Source organism: Phallusia mammillata, chromosome 3 (assembly GCF_965637545.1).
Source record: "Phallusia mammillata chromosome 3, kaPhaMamm4.hap1.1, whole genome shotgun sequence".
In the NCBI taxonomy this organism is placed as follows: Eukaryota; Metazoa; Chordata; class Ascidiacea; order Phlebobranchia; family Ascidiidae; genus Phallusia; species Phallusia mammillata.
Window position 1 is genome coordinate 20,595,098 of NC_137254.1, and position 25,103 is coordinate 20,620,200.

Here is a 25,103-nt window from a genome sequence, read left to right on the forward strand (position 1 = left end):
TAACCACTGTACATTCCGAAAACCGAAACGACGTACGTTGTTGTACAAAAGTGTGCCTAGCTTGTGCATTGCAGTTAATTCAATTGTCAGAATTAAGTTGAGAGTTCGGGCTGACATTTTAAAGGCATTTTGCGGGTTATACTAGCAATAACTGCGAAGTTTAGCAAAAAATGTCGTTAAAAACTCATTGCAAAAAAAGAAAGTATGAACAGAAAAATAGAACTTTTAAAACAGAATGGGACGAGGAGGTTGCATTCACTGATAATGGAGGCAAACCTGTGTGTCTTATCTGTCAAGCTTCGCTTAATCATTACAAAACTAGCAACTTGAAACTGCATTACGAACCTAAACACAAAAACTTTTCCATTATATTAGCATAATTTCAAACACCTTGCAGCCCAGGTGGAGACTCGCAGTATCACCACACAACAATAATCATTATTTGATAGCGTACACTTCATTGTAAGTGAATAAATTCGTTTCTGATTTTTTGTGTTGCGGCTCTTTTAAAACTAAGTTTTGTGATATGCGGCTCGTGCATGAAGCAGGTCTGGCCACCCCTGGTTTGGTGCTTGTACCGATTTAAACAGTGGCCGAAGCGTTTGTGTATACTTACAACGGTGTACTTTATAACAACAAGTCAAAAGCAAGGTGAGTTCCAAACACGAGAATTACAGGATTTATTTGCAAGAAAATTAAAAGTTTTAAAGGAAACCAATACGCTATTTTTACCCAATAACATGTTTAAAATGACAAAATACATGCGATGTAGTTTCAGGGACATTTTGACAGAACACACATAGGTCAAAATCATCCCATTGAAAGATTTAAGTTTTATTTGAAACGGCCATAGTTTGGATACAGTTCTAGACATTTGATTACAGGTTTTTCCAGGGAGTGGAATTTGGTGCGAGGCCCGTTACAACTTTTTGTGTTGCTGCAACAGACCCAAACCATTACATTCTTATGATTGCACAACATTAAATGAAGCAATTCACGATGGAACATTCAATTTATACTGGTGATAGTAAAATCACTTATAAATTTCTTGTGGGACAGCAGTTCAGAATCACGGCTTTTGACCGACGTTTAAACAGGACATTTCCATTTTACAGTTTTAAAAAAAACTTATTATGCGTGTACAGGTATGTGCACTTTACCTGCTGCGTGCTTTTGTACATTTATGGTAAGTAGTTAGCAACCCCGTCTACAATTCAGGTCATTTTTTACCGCCTTGCCTGACATGGCTTCAATTCCATAAAATACGCAACAAAAGCCCAAATAAGTTAAATAAACAAAACCAAAACGATTGAATAAATAATTGGAAAAATAGAATAAAAAACACCCCGCAAAATCAAATAACAGTGGAATGTCAGTTTTACTTCGATAAAACACTTCATACAACTGTCAACCATCATGTTTTCTAGGTCTCTTGCGTCTTTAATCGCAGCCAGAGGGCTTTCCATTAGGAAAAAAACGTAACCAGATCGTTACCTACAACTAGTCCTCTTGATTGTAACCAATGACCATTCGCCCAGATTGTCACCAATAACCGTTCGACCAAATTGTAACTAATGTGGCAACCATCCCTGTTTTGATGGTTAAACCTACTACTTGACCACCTTGATGTGACATCCACTCTTTTCATACTGTCTTACCCACAAATCTGATTAGTTGGGTGGTAGAAAAGGTGTTATATGCTGGTATATGTCCTGACGGCTCTTGTAATGTGTTTTCTGCATACTGGACAAGTTCTTAGAGCACGAGTACATTCCAAGCAACAACACAAGTGACCGCAAGGAATAAAAACCATATTGGAATTCCGATCCAAACAAACCTGCAATAAAGTGATAAAATATTTCAAAAACACAGTAAAAAAATGCTATTTCCATATTTTGGTAAAATCGATATTCAATAATACGAAATAAAACAAGTGTTCTGACTGTTTTAGCTGTTGTAAGGTTTACCCTTTTTCATTTATAGAGTTATTTTTGCTCTTTTTCAGGCAATTTGTTGTTTTCAATTAAAATGAAAAGTGTTTAACGTTTCAAGTGTACCTTGCATAGTCGATCGCTTCGAAGTCTTTCGAGTTCATCGCGTTGCCTTTCTAGGTTATCTTGGGCACTAACCATCGATCCACCAGAGGGAGTCTGCAAAACACGTTTTAATGACATTTAGATTGGGCGTTTAATGAATTTAAGACTGATCTTGAGCCAAGAAAGTGTCTTTAATTTGGACACGAGTAAAACAGGCCATTTTGTGGCCCAGAATTGGCCAAATTGCATTTTTGGCTTAAAAAGCAAACCAATTAGGCCTTATATATGGCAAAAAAGTTTTCGAGCAAAAAAACAATGCTATTTTATGCCCCCCAACCTGTTGAAAACGATTTTTGCTGTTTTTTCGTGCTAACTTGTACACAGTGTAGACTCCTAAAAAACGAGTATGTGCAGTCTAATAGGCAAACGTTTTTGTCAGGAACACGTATTACCAGCTAAGTAATACATTATTTTTTTATCCTAACGGAAAATTGCCAAAGTTATATGGTCAAGTGTGGCCTGCTGGCATTTTATGATTTGTGTTCCTAGGCCCGAACCTGCCCATTCTGAAGTTTCCTTCAAGTGTGTACCTAATTGTCAAGTGTGTACTTAATTGACAAAATAACTTCAGAAAAATTAAACCAAGCGCTCCGAATTATTGCTAGGTGAACTGCAGTAGGTATTCCTATGGCAACGAAAAATAAATATGTGACAAGGTATCTAAGTCCATCGAGGATCAAAACAATACAATCCTTGTTATCGACATTTCTTAGTCTTGACTATCCTAATCTTGTGATAAGTATAATACGAAAATAACCAAAAAGTCAAAGTAAACCTACAGTGCAAACCAGGGCTTGTGAACATAAGCGATAGTGTACACCTCAGAGCGTTTTGAACAATTAGATAAGCCGCGCTCACTTTGGTAATATATTACCATTACCACGTCTATGGTAAAAATGCCACAGCACAAAAATGTATTGAGATAGTGCTCGAAAAATACTGCGATGGACTGGCTTCAAATTTATGGTAAGGTCCAAATATACCAACCCATCAACAGATTATCTCTAGAAAGCATACCAACCCGGCCAAGATATAAGTGACTATAATCGACGCAAAAATTATCCCACGCACAGTTTAAAGCCCAAACTGAGCGGCTTAATTATGTCATAATGGTATACCTTTGGGATATTTATACTATCCTTTTTATAGAACGGCTTCCAACAACGAAAAAAGACCCACAAGCTACATTACATTACACTCTGAAGTGTCAATATATATATATATATAGCATCGTCAAGGGCTTTAATGCGGAAGTGTTGTGTAAATTAAAATAGTAGAAGGAAGGGTTACCTATAAAGCAAACACGGGTTGACGTCAATTTCTGACGATTCAAAACTTTAAAGCCACCCTGGAGAGTGACGTCACACTTAGTTAAACAACACAGTTGGAAGGAGTATTTTAGGAGCTAAAATTGCATAAAATAAAACATGCTTGGCTGACCGAAACCATATTTGTCACGAATGGCAGTATTTTTCCAAAACCAAAAATGGTGCAAGATCAATATTTTCTCCTCAAATGATTCTCTGAAACACCGTGACTTGAACCAATAAGCCATATTTCCGTATGTTCCATATGTTTCATTATGAAATGAAAAACATCTAGCATAAGGGAAAATCTATTTTTACGGGCCACTGATCCAACAAGAGATGTCAAAATCCGCACGCATAACCCACACGCATTTCCGTTTCCAATACCAACCAGGTGTATTGGTCACCGGATACAGTAAATAAAAATTAAAAGCAAGGAACATGACTTACATCTCGTCAAAGTGTTTAAAAGAGGAAGGGGAAACCAGAACATTAAACACGAACTATAGGTCAACGAACGGTAAATGACCCAGTAAAACAGGAAATTTCCGAAAGCATGGAAATAGGTTGTCGTAAAACACTCTGGTATTTATGGCTGCATTGTCGTTTACAATACCATTAAGCTATATAAAGCGACATCATCGAAAAAGAGCGCATTTTATCATAGTTTAACAAAAACACTGCTAACAAAATCCAATTCGAGGTATGCAAATGTGTCTTTACTATTTGTGTTTTTAGATTTTTAATACTTTGAAAGAACTGCTGAAATACCTAAACCCAGTCAATAGTTATTATACGTTTGAAATCAGACAAAAACGTGCAATGCTGCTTAAAATCGTTTGCTGGCGATTATTTTAAATCTGGTTTAAACGGTTCATTGCACAAAGCAGTTGCAAACGTTGCACGCTGCTGGTTACGGTTCAAACGTCATTCAGCGTTTGCTTACAAGGATTGTGCTGAATTGCGAACACCCCTTTAAACACGCTGATGAGGCACAAATATTACGCCAAGTCATCAAACCAGTGTTACAAGGGGGGGCTAAAATTGGGACACACAACTAAATGTTTTGTCAAATAAAAAACGCTTTAGGCCCGAAAGTGAGATTCTCTAAGGTAAATCTATATGACGAAAATGTGGCTTAGTTTGAAGTCAGGCCCAAATCAGTCCCTTTGTATCAAACCCAAACCGAACCCCGCCCGAGCCCGACTTACAAGTTTGCATCAAACCCTTGTTAACCATATCTTGTTATGACAACGAATGGAACAAACCAAACGTACAATATAGGTCGAAAAATTATGCAGAATAAACATGTTCGAAAATGTATGTAAATAAAAGGCGTTACAGCTAAACGCACCGTTTATGCAATTGCAACAATATATCAATATTAGCTACGGTGAACGTAAATTCATAACTGGGAAGCGTTCATGCAGACCCACGACCATAGAACTCATATAAAAATCATAGTGCGGCAAGCCTATTTATATCAAATTAGCCGGTAACCAAGCATTACCATATGGCACAAGCTCGAAAATGCCTTTAATAGACGTGCCGTACTATAATTTGAACAGATATATTTATGTTACAATGTTAAGTCACAAATACTGTGAGAGGATGGCTCTCAAACTCGTTGTTATTTGTACAAATAAACCATTATTTTGTACAAACAGCAAATTAAACCCAATCTTATATCAGGTTTGCACAGGCCAAATAAAAATTTAATACCCGCAAATCATACCATGGAAGTTTGAGATGCAAATGAAAAGTGACCTTGACTTGACCCCGCCGCAAGCTGTGAAAATTCGGAAGATCTTTGATTCTGAAAAAAGTAACAACATTCAGGAAACTATTGTAATACTAGAATGGTGGCTTTCTGATATACTTCCATTTTATATATTCTATACGATATTTACCAATTTACTATACACAACATTTGATCTACACATATGATTGTTTTTGTAAACAAAAACTAATGGGTCCCCACACGCGTGTTTGTGCGGATTTACGGTAAACAAATGTTGAGGTGATTTTTAAATTCTTAAGAACAAATTTTTAGAAAGCATTAACCCAACAATAAAAAAATTTGTTTGTATTTTTTTGCACTATTATTGTCGTATAATTACAAAAACAATAAAAAAGAACGAAACAAATACTTTCAATTTAATCTCTTGCTTTGACCCAGATATTGTCGTCCAAGGTCAGGTTTTAAACACAATTTTTTTCTAGAAAGCTGTAACAGTTGTGTTACAGACAATTAAAAAGCGATTTGCTGCAAGTGTATACATAACTTTTCATTTAACTTTGTTTCGCAAAACGAGTTTTTCATTTAACTTTGTTTCGCAAACGAGTACCATTGACCTGTAGTAACCTTTAGGGAGCACACCAAACGACTGTTTGACCTTTTGACACCGTTTTCAATAGCACGCCGTCCTTGGTGTTCAACAACACCGTTTGACCTAATATATACATGCCTTGAGTATTTGATTCAAAAAAAAAAAGACGCTACGTTATAGCGAAAGAATTTCTGAACTGTGTTAGTAATACCTACTAATTGACCTTAAGTAACCCGTGGTCATGCAGCGGCCAACCTGACAACGAGCATTTAAAAAAACTTTTATCTTGCAAAAAAGTCAAGTTTATTTTTTCATATTTAGTTCGTTTAACAAAGTTTTGCTTGACATATACGAAACCGAAGCACGCTTATTAGGTTTAAATCGCGTCATATGTGTGAAACCTTTGCCAAAACTGAAAATGTGAGTGATAACTTAATAAAACGAAATAGCATTGCTGTGCAAAACAGCTGATTTCTAATCACCGAAACGACGTCTCGTAAAACGTCTGTCCAACGTCAAGCTGAGCCCTCCCGCTCTGCCCTATTATTCGCAAACGTACTCTCTTGGGACTTCTGCCTACAGTGTCTTTCTTGACCAAACGAGCGTTAGACACATTTACGTTTCGGGGGCCTGTGGGTGAACCGCTGGGTAATTTGGGGTCAAACTTCTGGTGGACCAAGTTTGGATTAATATCTAACATATGTCCAAATTTCAATAAATTTGAAGCACGCTTTCTTCACTAAACGAGCGTTACAAACCAGCGTTAAAAATTTTACGTTTCGGGGGCCTGTGGGTAAACCGCTGGGTAATTTGGGGTCAAACTTCAGGTGGACCAAGTTTGGATTAATATCTAACATATGTCCAAATTTGAATAAATTTGAAGCACTCTTTCTTGACCAAATGCGTCTCACAAACCAGCGTTAGACAGAAAAAAGAAAAAAGAAAAAAAGAAAAAAAGAAAAAAAGAAAAAAAGAAAAAAAGAAAAAAAAATACGGACAAAAACAATATGTGTCCCCTTCAGGGAAGGGGACCCATAATAAAAAAACATGTAACAGCCATATATTTACCAAATTGTCTGATAACAAACAGGTAAACATAAACACAAATATACAGTTATTTTTGCCGTGGTTAAGAGTGTATATAATCCTTGTCTTTCACCAAGCGAAATAAACTCAACTTTAACTGGTTTAGCCCTCAACGTTTTTCCGATTCAATTAAGGAAACAAAATTTTGAGCTTTTGAAACAATTCTTGCATTCCAGAAAACTTATCCCGAGTTATGACTTCACATAACAATAAACGAGCTAAAAGCCGTTGCCTAACGTTCCTATTATTTTTTTATTTCAGGCTCCAACCCCTGATTGTTTATAGATCTATAATATCCACTTGACCAAAGTTGAAATAAACCAGAGATAAATTCTGTTATCAAAGCCAAAACTTGGAAAATTCGACATTTACCAGTAGTTCCCAGCCCGGGAGAAAATCATCTTTTGGTATGGGATTTGTAAAGCATTTGAAAAGAAATTTACTTTTCTTTCTGCATGTAATTTGTAAATAAACATTCAAGCTCTTGAGTATATGATCTGTGATATTGATATAAGGCCAAAACGTAACTGGTTTAATAGGTTTAACGTATATTTTGAGGAATATCGGAAAATAATAAATACATTGGTTAAGTGTGACATTTTCCAAAAAAGGTTGGGAACCACTGACATTAACCATAGAGTTATAATTAACAGGCATTTCTTCCGTTCATGCCCACCGTACAAATTTCGTTCAAGTGTACAAGTGCTCCTATGGTAACGCTGTACAGCACAGCCCTGTGTTATACTTACTTGTGCAAAACCGTTAGACAGATTGCTATGAGCTCCATTGCTCCCCATAAAGTGTATTGGCGAGTCACTTGCATCGACTCCACGACCAGTGTCCATTACCATATTGCTTGAATAAAGGTCCACATCGTCGTCCAGTTCAGAGTCGGAGGAAGGATTGAGATGTAATTCGTTAACTTCAGGAATAGGAAGCGATAAGTTGCTAATTCCAGCATCTTCAGAGTTACTGAAGAAATGTTAAGATTTTATGTCTTTTACTTGAGTTACTAACGTATTAAAAATTATTCACGGTGCACAAAATTGGCCAATTATGATTTGCAATACAGTGGCAACAATATTATTTTACGTTTTGTCGGTTTCTAAGGTTAAAAACAAACTAGAAGCATCTGCATTCGTTAAATAATCTAAATTCAGACGCTGGGCCTAGGACAGTGGTTCCCAACCGGTGTTACACATAGGCATTTCTAGTGGTACGCGAACACCTTTAGGTATTCTATGATTTACCATATTTTGTCACCAAATAAAATTCAGTACATTTCAACCAACTATTTTAAACAAATTACCGGTGTGTTGCACATAACAAAACATAATTTTATTTGGGGTGTTTCTAATTTCCTAAAACTATTTATACGTTTGCGATTTTTCTTCAATGCCAAACGCGGGAGACCAACTCTTTAACAGTTATTTCGAGATTTTAACATGTACTTTAAATTGTATGAAAACGTCTTACACAGTAAAAGACTCGCAAATGGATGTACGGGAAAAGTCCAGGAAAACAACCCTAAAAGCATTTTTGTGTTTACAACGTTGTTAGCCGACTACCAGGGTCAACAACTCAATTTAAGTGCAGTCATACAAGCAAGAGGTAATTTAGCCCATTTAGTTACCAAAGTAATTTTACCATTGAGCATTATTTTGAACAACGCATTTTAAGCAACCCTGAACAATTATACAAGCGTTAAATGCAACATGCAGTGTTTTAATTTATACTTTTGAAATCTTAAACGCTAGCGATTTTAACGTTTAGAAAAACCATGAATATACGACAACCCTTTCTTCCAACCACAAAATGTTTGCTTTACTCCAACCCTTATGTTGTGTTTAGCAGATTTTGATCAGCCTGGCTAAACACTTTCGTTGCTGGCACGAACGTTAAAAACAACAATGTAGGTTGAAGGTCTTCTCGTTCGGCGTGGCAATGACAATGCGTTTACCGTTTCTATAGTGGTGATGTAGTTTAGGACAAAATAAAGTAAAAACGCCCGTAACACAATATTTTAAGTCTTTTGATTGGTGTTTCGAACATGACCTGTGACTTCCATTTACGATTTAAAATCCGCTTGGATACCAAGTTTTTGATCAATCTTTAGCCTCTAAACCAGTGGTTCTTAACCGGTGGGAAATTTTCCACTAGTGGGAAATTTAATGTTTTTAGAGGGAAATTATGTGAGTCAGAAGTCACCAAACTCGGGCCCGTGGGTTGAAATCAACCATTGAAAGTTAATTTAATACAATATTTTCCGCAACAACATGTAAGATTAACTTCACCAAGTTTTACAAGGCGCATAAAAATCCAAAAATCGTTTGTTACGTCACAGACATTACTAAAAGCATCAATGACTTTGTTATTGTTTGCGAATAAATGCATTTGGTCTGTTGATTGTGGTGCGATAAATGACTGTTGCAAGCACATGAGATTTTTCAAAATCCCACACAATTTTACTTACCCACGAAATCACTAAATAAGATTTCAGTACACCTTTAAGGTGCCGACCAAATCGCTTCACAAAATTATTTTGATTAAAGAATCATTTTTTGTTGGACACAAAACATGATTATAAAAATAACAGAGTGGGAAATTCGGACTTGGTGATTTACTTTAGTGGGAAACCACACCAAAAAGGTTAAGAACAACTGCTCTAAACTTTGCCTCTTAGTAGTAAATGCTTAAATGCAGTCGTTTATGGTATTTGGTACCACCCGGTTCAAGCCAATCATGCAAATACAATGCGTACCTTTGTATCAGCACTGCATCCAATAAAGCTTCTGTAGTTGCGAAAGACACCCCTTGGTTTTCGATCTGAGATTGAATTACTTCCTTCACTTTTTGCTCAGAAAAACCCATACCTGAAAAAATACACAAAAATGTGAAAAATATAAAAAAAACGTTCGACAGAAAAAAATTGAAAATTTTAGCTGGGTAGCATAGATCTCCCTAAATGCGTTTTTTTCGTGTCAAAGTTATTTTACGTATCCTAAAACGAAAGTCTTTTTTAAGGAAGTAAACATGTTGTACAATAGCAAAGTCTATGTTTAAAGTGTTGCTCGATGTAGGGTTTTCTACAAAAGCACTCGAAAGTAAGAAATGTATTTATAATACACAGTTTACTACTAAGACAAACTTAGTTTTAACACAGTTTTTTTTTAAAAGTAAGAAAAAATGTAATTTTTAGCTTCCCCCCCAAAAATGGGTGAGTGATCGCTTAATTTAGAATAACTTTTATGTTCCGAAAAGGTGGTGTATGTAAATACCACTTGACCAGCGTGTATACACTTTCTAAATGCTGTGGCTAACGTATAAATACCGCGTGACTGCTGTGGCTGTTTTATTAACACTGATAAGTAGCTAAAATTTTGCGAATTTTTTAATAACCAACGGTTAGGGCAGGGGTGCCCAAAGTGCGGCCTGGGGGCCAAATGCGACCCGCGACGGCATTCCAAGTGGCCCGAAGTCGTTGTTTCAAATTTTGTTGCGTATTTATATGTGGGCCACGGTGGTCGCAGCGGTCAAAGGCATTTACAGACACCCCGAAAACACGTTTGTTACATACCAAAGCGACTTACGAACTATCCTTTTTGGCCGCGTCTGTGATACTACGTATTATCAATACGTGAAACTGAAACGGTACATGTTTAAGCAGGAGGGTTCTGGAAAAATGCAAGTTTTGAAACGGCTGAGAACCGCTTCCTTCAGTTGTTGGTGATGTAACCACTTATGCCTTCCTTGCCAAATACAGTTGGACGTTGTTCGGTTTGAAACAAAGCGAAACTTGTTTGCTTTTCGTGACGTAATGCTTATGACAGATATAGACCAGACTAAACCAAGCTCATTTGCGTCAATGAGGTTGTCTCGACAAGGAAGACATTTGTGCAACAGTAAATAAAGCGACAGTTGTTCAAAACCCACAGATACTCATCCTCTATTCTAACATTACAAACCACCCACACTGACAGCTGTATCTTCTGCAACACACAAAAATAGACAACGCCAGACCAAACGGCTCCAATACCTATTTCGGTTTCTTTCTTATAAATATATTGTATCAGTTTCGTGGTCATTAAAATGTAACATTTAGAACTCGTAAAATATTAACAGTAGGCCAAGGTTTCAACATCAAATAACAGTTGGATACAAGAGAAGCCTTTTTTCACGCCCAAAACCATTATCTAACGGTTAAAATGGGACACTTTTGTAACAAGATAAAGCAATTAAGGTGAGTAATGGGTGGGAATTGTTTATTGTATCTGTACACGACCACGCCTTTGAAGGCAACACCCTATGCGTGATACAGTAAGGAGAAAACAACGTGACCAAAGTTGGGTAAATCCTGCATGAATAAACCAGCGAAAACGAAATGAAGAAACTATAAAGGAGGCTTTTATCGTAATTTTATCGGAGGCTTTTCATTTCCATCTCAAATCACATCTAAAAAGATTTTTTTTATTTCCTGTATCACTTTACAATCGGTCCGCGGGTAGCAGTTAATAAACGTCGGTGTATGTCACTAAGGTACAGTAGTGGTCGTTTTAGCACCGAGGCAACGATTTTTAAAAAGTTTTAGTCTTGGAATAAAAATTTTAATTGAAATATTGTTTATAATTTGTGTTAGGTCAATACACAATCTTTAATATATGTCACAGTTCAACACAGAAATTGAAGCATCGTTAACTAATGGCAATGCAATGTAACGCGATTCGCAACGACATATCATCCGGTTTTGACATTGTTTATTAAATTGTGCATTTTAGGGGTTATCATGATAATCAGGGGGAATTAACAAAAACCAAATCACAGTGACCCATGCTAAACTTACATGATTTTCGCATTGTCAGCACACAAAAAATCGACTGGGGACTGGAGCTTTGAGCCTAACCCCTAACTAAGCACGTTTTCATTGCAATTGACGTTTTAAGATCGCTCGATGATAGTAATGGTTCACATAACATCGTTAAAAGTAAAAACAATGGCTTAAAAAAGGCAAAACCTTCCAATGACTTTTTAGTTTTGCGACGCAGTCGGCGTTAAAACAAAACAATTTATATTCCAGGGAAATGTCCAGAATTTATTTGAGATAAACATAAATTCATAATTGGCATCAGTCCCAAAGCGTTGATGCAAACCAGTGATTACTGCAAAATCATATGTAATCATAGTACGCCAGATACAGATTTTTCTAACCTACGCCTTGGCCTTGCCATATGAAAATGCTTGGTGACCGGCTGATTCGGTATAGCACATTCAATATGCCCAGCGGACTATGATATCTCGAAGTTATGTACGAATTCAAATGCTAAAAAACGTCCAATTTTGTACTTTTAACTGCTAATATTGTTTTTAACAGAAAGAAGGCAGAGTGAAAGCAATACGTGCATAATGGGGATGTTAAGCTTTACGGTAAAAAAAACATTTGTTGTCTTTTTTAACTCACGTCTCAAAATCGACTAGACGTCAGTTCATCTTAGCCACAAATCATACGGGACCTTGATCAGTAAGACAAAATTGGAAACAAAACGGTTGCAGGTTGAGTATTATTTACTAATTTATATGTCAGTAGGCTTAAGGTTAATTAGATTTAGTCTGAAGTTCTTCCACCGTGGGACAAACTCAACCTTGTCCATTGTTACCAATTTAACATGAGGGTAAAAAAGCTCATTTCCCACGTAGTTCCCACATGGGAACTAGCTAACTAACTTTTTGCAGTTAATCGACCAAGTTTTGCCACTTTTTTGTTTGCCATTGTGTAGCAATCACAATGAAAACATCAAACACCGTAATTTGTTTTTTACGTGCAACCAACGGAGCGCCAGTAGAGGAAATGATTTAGATTAAAGTTATTGCGTTGCCATAGATCAAAGTTGTTGCGTTGCCAAGCGTCAGAAGTTAGGAGGAAACGGCTTGAATTAAAGTTACTATGCTAAACAAACAGACGAATTCATATGCCGCCATGCCAGCATATGTGAAGTCAAAATTTATTTTTAATCAGTGATTTAAAAAGCTCCTATACTGTAATAATACCAGAGCTAAACCGCTGCCGAAAATATATTTGGCGATATTTATTTGTATTGTATAAATATATATATATTTTCGGGTCACATAGCACGTTTGAAGGAGCCGCCCAAGTAAAATAATACGAATAGGATACTCCCACACAAAACCAACCGTTTCCAGCCCAAAATATAAACTTCTAGTTGTTTAGCATAAAGCAATTTTTGACATTTACGCCCTTTTATTCGCATTCCTACAGCTGAATTGAAAAATACAGGGGACCAGCCTAAACAACTCAAATTATGGTTCTGCATATATTAACTGTTGAACATTCCATACCTCATTCCATTGCTTGCGCAAATCTATCATGTTGCCAGCATAACTCTATTTCAGAACCATACAAGGAAGAAAGTTTGAGCGCACAAAACACATTGGTGTGAGTGTGCAAACAAATTCTTGCCAGGCATTGAATGTACAGTACCATTTTCGGTAAGGTAACACCAGTCACTTTGACATCAAAAAGGTTTTGAGCTAATATGGTTCATTGCTTTAAAATAGAAAGGCTAATTGGTAGTGCTGGGTAAGTCCCGTTTTATACCAGATCAGAAATTATTACCTACAGCTTAATATGACCAGTTTATTTAATATTGCAACCTAATAAGAACATAGTGTCCCATGACATTGGGTAACGTTTTGACCACATGTGTAAGGGAGGGTAAAAAACACTCATTGCAAGGTCTATGTTTGACAGGTGAACTTTTTTTAACTGATATGCTTTTTCAATACAAAAATTGTTCTCAAAACAATTGCATTTTTTATGTACAAAGTTCAAGTGTGTCATATTATGTGTGGTTAATTAATAAGATAAATATTTTTTGCCTTAATCTCCCAGATAAAGAACATTCTTTGCAAGGTCATGTCTATTTTATGTACCATCATCCACTTTACACAACGGTTCAAATAAAATCACTATTACCTCACCAACTAGTTTTATAAACATGGTGGTAAAAATTTTATTGCACCCCTAAACATAATTGGTAACAGCTGGCACTTAAATATAAACCTAATAGATTCCATGGACCTACTAGCAGAAGAATTTGGAAAAATTACCTATAACAGTATATGCTTGTTCAGATTGCAATGCCTGTTCCAATAAAGATCGCTCTTGTTGCATTTGTTGTTGTGGGTCCACAATTTCTGGGGGTGGTAGTATTGGCAAGTTTTGACTTTGTCTGCAGACAAAAAAGAAAAAACAGTATTGATAGTATTGATTCAGAATTATTCAAACAAATCTTCCACATTTGTGGGAAATGGTTGAATTTATGATCATGTGTATTATGGTAAAACTTATTTCATGAAAAATGTCCTTATTCTTATTTCAAAAGGTACTGTTTGCTAATGCCAGAGGTATACAGATAAGAGTGTAAAAAACCTACAGACAAGTTTCAAAAACAGTAAATTTTGTCCATTCTCAACAAAGAATTTTATCCAAATTGCACTGCCACAAAAAACTAGTTAATCCTGTTACAAAGACACAATGGTAGAAGGGATACAATAACACTGGGACAATAAAAGTTTAGTATCCATTTTCATTGAAAAGGGGATAAAATGAGGCGATTTCAAAAAACTTCTAGGCTGCCTATTGTATAGAAATTGGTCGTGAAGTCAATTAAAAAAGTCCCACTCAACCCTTGATCCCCTTGCACAATTTTAGAGTTTCAAACACAATTGGCTCACAAAGTGCAACAACTGCCTTCTATGTTGAAAAATAGATTTAATTTGTAGCCTTAAGATAAATGATAAAAAACATAAAATTAGCAGTAACATCTTGTTTTGTCATTTCAACGTATTTTAATCACTGAAATCATTAGTTTCATACCAAAAGGTCTTTTTTCTGCAATGAAAATAACCACAAAGCAATACAATACTGCAATACCTCAAAGCAGGAGGTACATCTTGGCCTCTCGTTCTCGGTGTAGGTCGATCAATATCTGGGTAGCGGGCAACCACAGAATGTATGTACTCTGGTCCTTTGTTTTGTAGTACGAATTCACAGGTGGGATACCACTTCGCATGTTGTTCCCATGGATCGTCATTTCTCCTCCAGTTTTGGAGCCCTCCGTTGCAGTAATAACATTTCACTCGATCTCTGACCCCTTTTCGATTTAATGAAATATTGACAATCATTTGTCAGCAGAAAATAAACAACTGATGGTGATTCACAGTACCAAGTGAAAAATATCCAGCCTCAGCCAGCATAGCAGGAGTAGCTCTGGTGTAAGTCCAGTTGGTATAAGTACTTGCACGACTTTGAACGGACCTCATTTCAGGAGTTCTGGGATCAGCACAAGGAAACATGTTTCGCAGATCAATTTTCTCCTGCTCAGTAAGCCTTCTAACACTAACTTGTGGCAACTGTTCCTGTGATAAGGTACAAAAATTGCTATTTTAAAAATTAAAAAAAATAATTTACTGCTAACCGGTTCTTGTTCTGGAATATTCCGAGATTCTTGTCCCATGGCCATAGCACACTGTGGAAAATGTTTAACATGCTCAACAGAGGGATAGTCTGATATTCTCCAATTTCGTAGGACTCCGCCACAACTGAAACACTGAGTTCGATCAAGATTTCCCAGATAAAACCACCCAGCATTGGCCATTCTTCTGGGAGAGGGCAGGTTGTCTCTATTCCATGCATGAGTAAAACTTCTGACTCTATCAACTTCTTTGCATAGATCAAGTTGCTGGATGAGCCTTTGATGTGCTGGATCTGGTATATCAGCTAGGTGTCGCTCAATAGGAGTGTTATTAATTCTTTGTTGAGTTCCATTTGAAACATTGGAGGACTGTGATACCACCCTTGCAGTCTGATACATAGGGTTTCTTACTGTTGCAATCGGGCCATTTGGCCTGCAAAATCACATTTATTTTATTGAAGTTTAAGTGGATATACATGTTTTGCATTAAATAAATGTCCAAAAATATTGTAAAACATGTCACAAAAACATTAAAAAACTTTACACAGGATTGTAAATTTGTGATCCGAGTTTATGAGCTTCTAAAATTAAAATAAATTTTAAGATTTAATCTGCCAGTTTTCTTTCTGTTTTCACACAGCAAGGTGTAATGAGAATGATTGTGTTGGGTAGTGTGTCATCGGTTGAGCAAAAAAGTTTATAAAATAGGTCTGGCAACAACACTTAATAAATCTGTTACACACATGTCATACTTATAAACTATATGTAGTTATAAAATAATTCACACCCATATACACAATATATACCCCACCTTGCTCCACTGTTCAACACAGGGGGATTACTTGGTGGTGGAGAAACATGTTGTCTCTAAATAAAAACATAATTTTCTTGAACAAAACACGTTGTTATGTGCCATACTGTTTAATTTTCAATTCATATTGCATTGTTAAGATGCAAGATGCTCATAAACAGTTGCTAACTTTTCCACCAGTCTTACCATTCCAGATAATGTGGCTTGAGTTCCGATGGGAACATTTCCAGCACTTCCAGGTCCCCTGATAAAAGGGCAAGATGTTCTGAAAACAAATGTCAACAATAAGTTAAAATGTAAAATTTTGCTTGCTTCTTAGACTCACAATTATTCAGACACAACACAACTTTTATTACTATGCTAACTCTGCATCTTTAAAAAATCTCGATCCGAAATAAAACATATTTATTTTGTCCTATTGTTTAATGATAACAAGTCATATTTGAATTGTTTTATCACAACTGTTAATATAACTTTTTTAGTCATTCCTACTGTCTCTAAATCAGTTCAACTTCAGTAAACCAGACTCTATTTTTTTTTAATGTAGCCTTACTCATGGTTTCTTAACAGTAGTGGATCAACATTTGATGAAAGATTTTCCAGGACATGATTACAGGCAAAACATTGAACTCTGTCGGCTACTCCAATGAAATAAAATCCTGCTTTAGCAAACAGTGCAGTATTAATCCTTGAAGTTGGATAGTTGCGAAATGTCGACAAGCGGTATATTTCACGTTTGGTGTCATCTATTAACAAAAAATAAGTTTAGAAAGATTTGAACATCAAACAAGGCATTACCAGGACTTTACACTAGTGGTTGGACACCTGCATGAAACTAGCACACAAAGCTAATATCACGAAAACTAAAAACGATATGACTCTGAAATTTACTCTAAATTTTTAGAGCTTTTCAGCGCACAATTTTTTTTTATTTTAGTTTTGGAGATTTTGTGATTGTTGGCCAGTTTTATGCTGGTTGGTTGCACACTACCTGGGAAACAACAGTTTTTAAACTGATGTTTGATTAAAACACTCTAAAGCAACAAACAGAAAAGGAAACATCACCAAGGTTCATAGGGATTGCAAAACATCTTTGTAAAACCTTTCAAAAAGACAACAAACCTTGGGTATGAGATCTGGTGGTAGTTTCTTCTGAGATGTTTCCTCCATTAAGTTGATCTGGGTTTTCAAAAATGTTACCAACCAGTTCTGTGCAAGTCTGTTTTTTTACTGGTTGAGGTCCTTTATGCTGTCTTTTTTTCAGTGTCCCTAACAACACAAGACAGGTCAATGCTTGCATGTAAAGTTTTCCAACAAAAATTAAAAGTCTTTTCAATGTGCTGACATGGTTTATGGTGCCACATGAAATTATACTTTCTTGTTCAACTTTTTTGACATCTTTTTGAGTAGGTGAATGACAAACTTCAGGGTTTGGGTTTTGCAGTACAGTAATATAGGGTTTGTTTGGGCTATAAACTGAGTCAGGCTTTTCTGTGAATTCACTTTGATTGTTGCAAATTGAGTTACACAGTTTGAAACTATCCATAAACTGCTGACATAAATCTTTTTGCATGGTTTTAGTGCTTCCTATTGTGGTTTCTTGTACTGGCACAGAATCATTTGGAGATTTTGCTTCTACAAAAGTTCCATTAGAACAAATATTGGTATTTGGGTCTGTTTCTACCTGAGCTTCATTTCCACAATAGTCATCTTTGGGTATTACCACTTTATTGTGTATATTTTGCAGACAGCAAACCTGTTGTTCCTGAAAAGATTCATTGTTCAACTGAAACTCAATTCCATTGGAACAAGATACATACTGGCCAACAATATTTTCATCCGAAGGTTGTTTGAACTTTGATTCCTGTATTCCAGTGTGGTTGGTGTTGAAACCATTTGAACAAGCTTCATAGCGTTTTCCTGGCTTGTACTGAAGATAGCTCATCAAGTCCAACCAGCCCAAATTTTGGAAACTTTTGTTCCAATTAACAAGAATCTTCACCAAAACTACAACTTTTAAGCAGAATACTGCCTGATCACAAACATTTATTGAATCGATGTCTGACATCTTGACAAGATTTTAACCAACAAACCCTGAAGCTAAAAAGTAAAAGAGTTTTTATTCGTTTTATTACAAACATAAATGTAACGCTGTAAACTAATAATTCCAATTTACAAGAAAAACTGTTTACATCAAGAGCCTTTGCAAGAAAGTAAAAAGTAAACAAAAGAAACCATGTCTATAGTGAAACAAAACATAACAATAGATGTTGTTGTTATTAGCAACAGAGAGAGAGTGCAACTGCAAACCGCCTTTGTTAATGCTGTTGTTTTTCTCTCACTTGTTCTAGTAGTCTACTTTCAACAAATGTCATTTCGCCGAAACAGAACTCGAAAAGGTTTTAGACGAAATTTTTTTCTTACGCAGTTTACCACATAACGGTTGAATTCTGCCATTTTCAGCAAATCTTCGATAATAAGAAAGCAAATCACGAATTCGTTTCATTTTCAGAAACAAACAATATTTCAAAAAAAATCCTATCGAAAACTATTGATTTACGACAAAAATGTCTACAAATGAGTGGTACAGTGAAAACAAGGTCAATTATATCGCAACTTAACGTCATTAGACAAGTTCAAGAACAACGAAACCATATTCCGGCCCCGAAGGCACGATTTTAACAGTTGTTTACAGAAGGCCTGCTAGTATACTATCAATTTCTCAAATAAAAAAAGTAACGAATATGTCTTCAAGGTACCCCCTAGGTCAGTAGTTCTCAAACTGTGCGTCGCGACGCCCTGATGCGTCGTTTCAATTTTCCAAGGGCGTCGCAGAATAGTTCCGTTTCGTGTTTTTTTGTTGTTGTATCAATAAACATAACTTTAATAATAAGTTTCCTCATTACCTTTTATTTGCTGGTGCGTCATCGCAAGTCCACATACTTTTCCAGAGGCGTCGCAAAAAAAAAACAAAGTTTGAGAACCACTGCCCTAGGTGATTAAACATGACCAAATTTGCTTTGGGGGGCCTATTTCACTTTACGTTTTTCCAAAGTTTGACGAACAACGAAATTATATTCCGGTCGCGAAGGCACGATTTTGACAATTGTTTACAAACGGTGTACCTGTATACTATCAATTTCTCAAATAAAAAAGTGACGAATATGTCTACAACGTAGCCTACCCCCCTAGGTGGGTAAACATGACCAAATTTGCTTTAGGGGGCCTATCTCACTTTACGTTTTTCCAAAGTTTGACGAACAACGAAATTATGTTCCGGCCCCGAAGGAAAAACTTTACCAAGTGTTTTAAAAACATATACCCGGGTACTATCCATTTCTGCAATAAAAAGCGGACGAACGACCTTATAAATTACTACCCCAAGTGGTTTAAACTGGTCCATTTGTGCACAGGGGCTCAGCTCAGTTGACATTTTTCGAAAGTTTGACGAACAACGAAATTATGTTCCGGCCCCAAAGGAGAAACTTTACCAAGTGTTTTAAAAACATATACCCGGGTACTATCCATTTCTGCAATAAAAAGCGGACGAACGACCTTATAAATTACTACCCCAAGTGGTTTAAACTGGTCCATTTGTGCACAGGGGCTCAGCTCAGTTGACATTTTTCGAAAGTTTGACGAACAACGAAATTATGTTCCGGCCCCAAAGGAGAAACTTTACCAAGTGTTTTAAAAACATATAGCCGGGTACTATCCATTTCTGCAATAAAAAGCGGATGAACGACCTTATAAATTACTACCCCAAGTGGTTTAAACTGGTCCATTTGTGCACAGGGGCTCAGCTCAGTTGACATTTTTCGAAAGTTTGACGAACAACGAAATTATGTTCCGGCCCCAAAGGAGAAACTTTACCAAGTGTTTTAAAAACATATACCCGGGTACTATCCATTTCTGCAATAAAAAGCGGACGAACGACCTTATAAATTACTACCCCAAGTGGTAAAAAGTGGAAAGTTTGAGCTTTTTCATCCTTGCCCGTATAAGATATAAGAGATAAAAAGAACCCAATATCGTCATAATTCGCGGATTCATAAAAATCATATGTCTAATTACAAAATGAGGTGTTTTTGATAATTTATTTTGCATTATTAATATTTGTCAATGTCAATACTGGAAAAAAATGCAAAACGAGTGTTCAATGGTACCTCACTCATGTTTTATGGCGGGGCCGCAACGATTGTGTTCTGGTTGGTCGCGTTACAGGGTTAAAGTTGTTTGAGTGTTAAAAATGGTGTGATAATGAAAAGCGATTGTCGTCATTTTATATTTCGCAAAATGACGTTTTTTAAAGGCCTGTAGAATTATATGATGACGTCATGATGTGTGTGACGTAAAGCAAAAAAATAATAATTTATGTAATAAGCTAAAAATATAATTTGAAATATGTATGTGGTAATCAGTTAAATTGTAAAATTTTCCACAAAAAAAGTTCGATTCTCATTTCGGCGAAATGACGGTGGTTACTTGGTCTAGTGCAAAGTCTATGGTCTAGTGCTGTCAACACTTGGGTCAAAAAGATAATACGTGTAGGGAAAATCCCCTAAAGCGTAAAAAAAGTACATGCCATGCAGGCACGTTATGTTAAGTCAGGGGTAGGGAACCTGCGGCCCGCTTGCCTTTTCAAAGTGACCCGCGGTATAATGGAGCTAGGGTGTTCCAGAAAGAATGGACAAATTTTAGTCGAATTAAGTGATAAACCTGTATGCCTCGTTTGTTGCAAACAAGTAACAGCAAAGAAAAAATCAAATCTGGAGCGACAAAATATAAAATCACTTGGTATTATTACATTTGGCCGCCCGAAAATGTTGTGCAATCCATACGGTCCGCAGTATTAAGTACATTCCCCACCCCTGTGTTAAGTTAAAAAAATCTAGCATTTTATGCCAAATCTGCAAACGCAAGTTTGATGACGTCATCAAAACGAATTGTTTGTACAACCAGTGTTTTTTTAAGGTGTTTTGGGGGACCGCAAATTTCTCCAGCGGTTTCCCAAAATTTGGACTTGCAACTACAGTTTAAGCAAAAATGGCTATTTTTGGTATTCAAATGAAACACTTGCGGTCTCTTAAAACTACTTAGCGGTCACCCAAACCAAACCTTAAAAAAAACCTGTGTACAACTACCTTTGTGTTTGTGTTGGTGTTCAAACTGTGATGCGGCAAACTTTTTCACGCCGCCAGTAGGATTTTTGCGCAGACCCACGAATGAAAATTGCAGCCTCACCAAGGGTATTAAGAAATTATCGGCCCATGTTAATCAAAGGTAAAAGAACAATTACGCTATCATTGCACAATGGGATGTTTTTTGTTGGTTCTATGAAATTGCAAAATAGTGGCGCTTTGCCTATTAGTGTTCACATCCCTTTTCGGTATGAGGAAAAAAATTAAGTATAAGAAAAAAATCATACAACAGGGAGTCGATCCTTGTAGCCTGGATCTGCATCCACCGCACTAGGGTTGCCTAACTCGTTATATACTAGGGGTGGCCAAACTGCGGCTCTTTGAGCCTTTGATTGCGGCTCTTTAATGTTGCACATGCCATAACTGCAAGGTTTAGCCAAAAAACGTTGTTGAGAAATAACTGCAAAAAAAGAAAGATAAACAAGAAAATATAACTTTTGAAACAGAATGGGAGGAGGAGTTTGCATTCATTAATAATGGAGGTAAACCTGTGTGTCTTATTTGTCCAGCTTCGCTCAATCATTACAAAACTAGTACCTAACTTGAAACGTCATTACGAAGCTATAAACACAAAAACGTTCCCATCATATCAGCCTCATTTCACACACCTTGAAGCCCAGGTGGAGACACACAGCATCACCACACAGCAATCATTATTTGATAGCGTAGACTTTATTTTGCGTGAACAAATTCGTTTTTGATTTTTTGTCTTGCGGCTTATTTTAAACTAAGTTTTGTGATATGCGGCTCGAGCATGAAGCAGGTCTGGCCACCCCTGTTATATACATAGAAAAAAATCAGTGTGATGGATTTCTGTGGCTTTATCAATTATGACCTGCTTTATTAAATGGACATTATGACGTAACACGTAAATTAGCGGGCTAAATCAATTGGGGAATGCGGCAAAAAATGGAGACAGGCCTCCTACAAAAGACTGTGCAAGTTTAAGCTTAAGCGATCAGTACTTTATGTACGACAAGCCAACAATGTTCTTTTTTTAAAATTGATATGTTGTTTTCTCCGATTATATAGGTTGGAATAAAATATCTTTTTACATCGCTCAAAAGACGTTAGTATGGACCGATAAATGTATCCAATGCCTAAAACAATGCAAAAATCTAATAATCCTGCACTTTTATGGTACCTGCTTGCTGCTTTGCATACTTCCCAGATTGCTGTGGGCCCGCCATTCGTCGGACCAAACTGCAGTCCATGGCAGCACGTGCCTATGGATGACACCTTCCAGGGTTTGTTGATCTCTGCATGGAACTAACAACATAAAGCAAGTTTATAATAATCATACTTTGTTTCGATGTCGATTCCAGCAAAAACCCACTGTTGCATGTCGATTCCACCAAAAACCCACTGTGCATTGGAGCAAGGCTCCTGGTGACCAACGATTTGTCAATGGCCTCAGCATGTGATTTTCTGCCAATTATGGCAGAAAGTTTTAACAGTTCTTCCATACAGATCTAAAAACAAATCAAAACGGGTTACAAGGAAACTATACACACTTCTTTCCTAAATGATAATTTTCTTTCTAACCTCACGAAGAAAGGGTTAATTATGTTTTATTGATTTCTGCTTTTTTGCAAATAGCATTCCGCGACCGTTTAATCCAAATAATTGCTTACAACTGAATTACTGAACCATTGTCAGGTTACCTTTTTCAAAAACGGATCCAACCCTAAGGGAGTCCCTTTCCCTGCGGTTCTGCAAAACACAACTATAACATGCGACAAATTAACGTTACTTTTACAGCAGTTTGTGCATGAACTGCAAATTATTCAACAATAACCACGTAACATTACGTTGATTGTTAGTCAATGATCCTTTATGACCAAGTAGCTCAGATTTTAGTCCACCATATTTTTTATAAATCTAAACAATCGCAGTTTTTGCCTCAGCTGCATTTTTGTCAGCTGCACATTGAACTCATTTTCGATAGTGCGGCTGACGTGAGTTATGGTGTTAGTAGATCTACTAGAAAAAAAACATGCAATTGCTGTTTCGGGCCAAACAAACTTTCCTATGGTATTCGTGATTTTCACTTTCTTTCCAAAGTTGTTTTTTCGCGTTGTCGGTCACTATGAAGAGTAACTTAACATGACGTTATCATATGAACTAAATATTATTGTGACGTGACGTCACCAACCTATGTACGTATTGTACACTTTAAATTGCACTTTAAATTTTTTAGCATTCATGTTCGATTATCTGCACATTATACACTGTAATGTTGGCACATAAATGTTTCTAAACTAAATTAGCTCAACCACAATTTGCGACTGCTAAAAAGGCTGCTCACAGCACAGAAAGAAACTGTAAAACGTTATCTGCACTCTGCAGTCTGTACAAGATTTCACCAATAAGTAGGGATGTGCCAAAAGTGTAAATGTTCTGTTTGGTCGAGCACCGAGCATCTCACTTTAATGCTCGGTGCTCGGCCGAGCACGTTTGGTGCATTATGACGTCACAAAAAATCCCCTTTGAACGTTTTAGCTCAATAAGGCCTCTTACGTCACCGGCGGTGTTTTATTGAGCTGTAAAATCATGATCACTCGTTTTTTTTCTTGGAACACTAGTTACGTATGTTAGCAGGGCATGAATATGCAAATTTACCGCTCGGGTCAGTTTGTGAAACTGCTCGGCCGAGCACCGAGCATCAAAAACAGCGATGCTTAGTACCGAGTACTCCCAAATAGGGACAACCAATAAGGACATCAGACGCATTGTTACGTTTGACACTACACCAATCATGGTAGGTGATTTGTTAGGTCACAGTAAATAATGTTAGATCACAAGCGTAAGCTAGAAACAGACAAAAAAGCCAAAGTCTATCTATCAAACACAAGTTGTCGCACGAGAATTCATGGAGCGTAAAATGGGGCGACTTTGCACGCTTTTAACAACGCAAAGGATATGGTTTTTGGTGTTTTTTTTTAATAACCTGCTTTAACGACCAAATATTTTTTATTTCTAAAGTGCCTTGCTGACAAGAAAATCTAGATGTGACGAAAAAGTGACGCCATTGGCGTAAAAGTGACGTCAATTACCATGTGTTTCACATGGTAATTCTTGTAATAAACATGACATATAGTCCTTGATTGATGCAAAAAATATATTTATGACTGAAAAGTGTCAAATAAATGATAAAAAATCAAAAGCAGAGTAAAAGATTGTACAATAACTTAAGGTACTGTCAAAAGCTTTTAATATCAAAATACAGCATGTAAAGAATGACGTCACTATTACGTCATCTCTTTTTTGACGTCGGAGGAACATAGTCAAACTATTTATTCCAATTTTAGATGAATATACATGACAACCTTTGTATCTTTCGGGACTTAAGTAGGCTACATGTATATCAGGAAAATTTACCCGCTAGAACTTAATTTAAACTCTATCTCATGTTCATGAGTTTCATTTAAACATTATAAGTTGAGCGTAGTTATATTTTTATTCAAAATTTTGCAGAATTTGCAAAATCAAACACCGCAAAGGTATCCAAATTAATCATGGAAACAGTGCAATCCAGTTCGTACAACAACTTGTGTTTTCTATGGATTTTGAAAAAAGCACTTGCAAGCAAATTCATGCTGTAACAATTCGCTTGTGCTGTGGGTTTGGGTTTGGTTCTGGTTCACTTTTTATTGTTTTAGATATTTCGGGTTCGGTTCAGGTTTTTAAAAAAAAATAAGCTTACATTTTCGAGTTTGGGTTTTGTTTCGATTTAAGCAAACTAACTGAACTTGGGGTTCGACTTCGATTCGGTTTCAATGA

The 25,103-nt window shown here is 36.5% G+C and overlaps 1 protein-coding gene across 2 annotated transcripts; it reads right to left on the reverse strand.

Annotated features, from left to right (window-relative positions):
- Nucleotides 1-663: 663 nt before the first annotated feature.
- On the reverse strand, nucleotides 664-18,245 carry LOC145218893 (E3 ubiquitin-protein ligase XIAP-like). 2 transcript variants are annotated; one of them, XM_080086290.1, is made up of 14 exons: nucleotides 17,940-18,093; nucleotides 17,242-17,388; nucleotides 16,673-16,865; nucleotides 16,306-16,384; nucleotides 16,120-16,175; nucleotides 15,312-15,741; nucleotides 15,060-15,252; nucleotides 14,768-14,987; nucleotides 13,942-14,063; nucleotides 9,581-9,692; nucleotides 7,569-7,791; nucleotides 5,139-5,219; nucleotides 2,058-2,150; nucleotides 664-1,837 (listed from the first exon to the last, which is right to left on the reverse strand). In XM_080086290.1, the coding sequence occupies exons 1-14, from the start codon at nucleotides 18,028-18,030 to the stop codon at nucleotides 1,694-1,696; spliced, it is 2,184 nt and encodes a 727-aa protein (XP_079942416.1). In that variant the 5' UTR covers nucleotides 18,031-18,093; the 3' UTR covers nucleotides 664-1,693. The 2 variants fall into 2 exon arrangements, with proteins under 2 accessions (XP_079942416.1, XP_079942415.1); XM_080086289.1 differs by having other exon boundaries at nucleotides 17,242-18,245.
- Nucleotides 18,246-25,103: the final 6,858 nt, after the last annotated feature.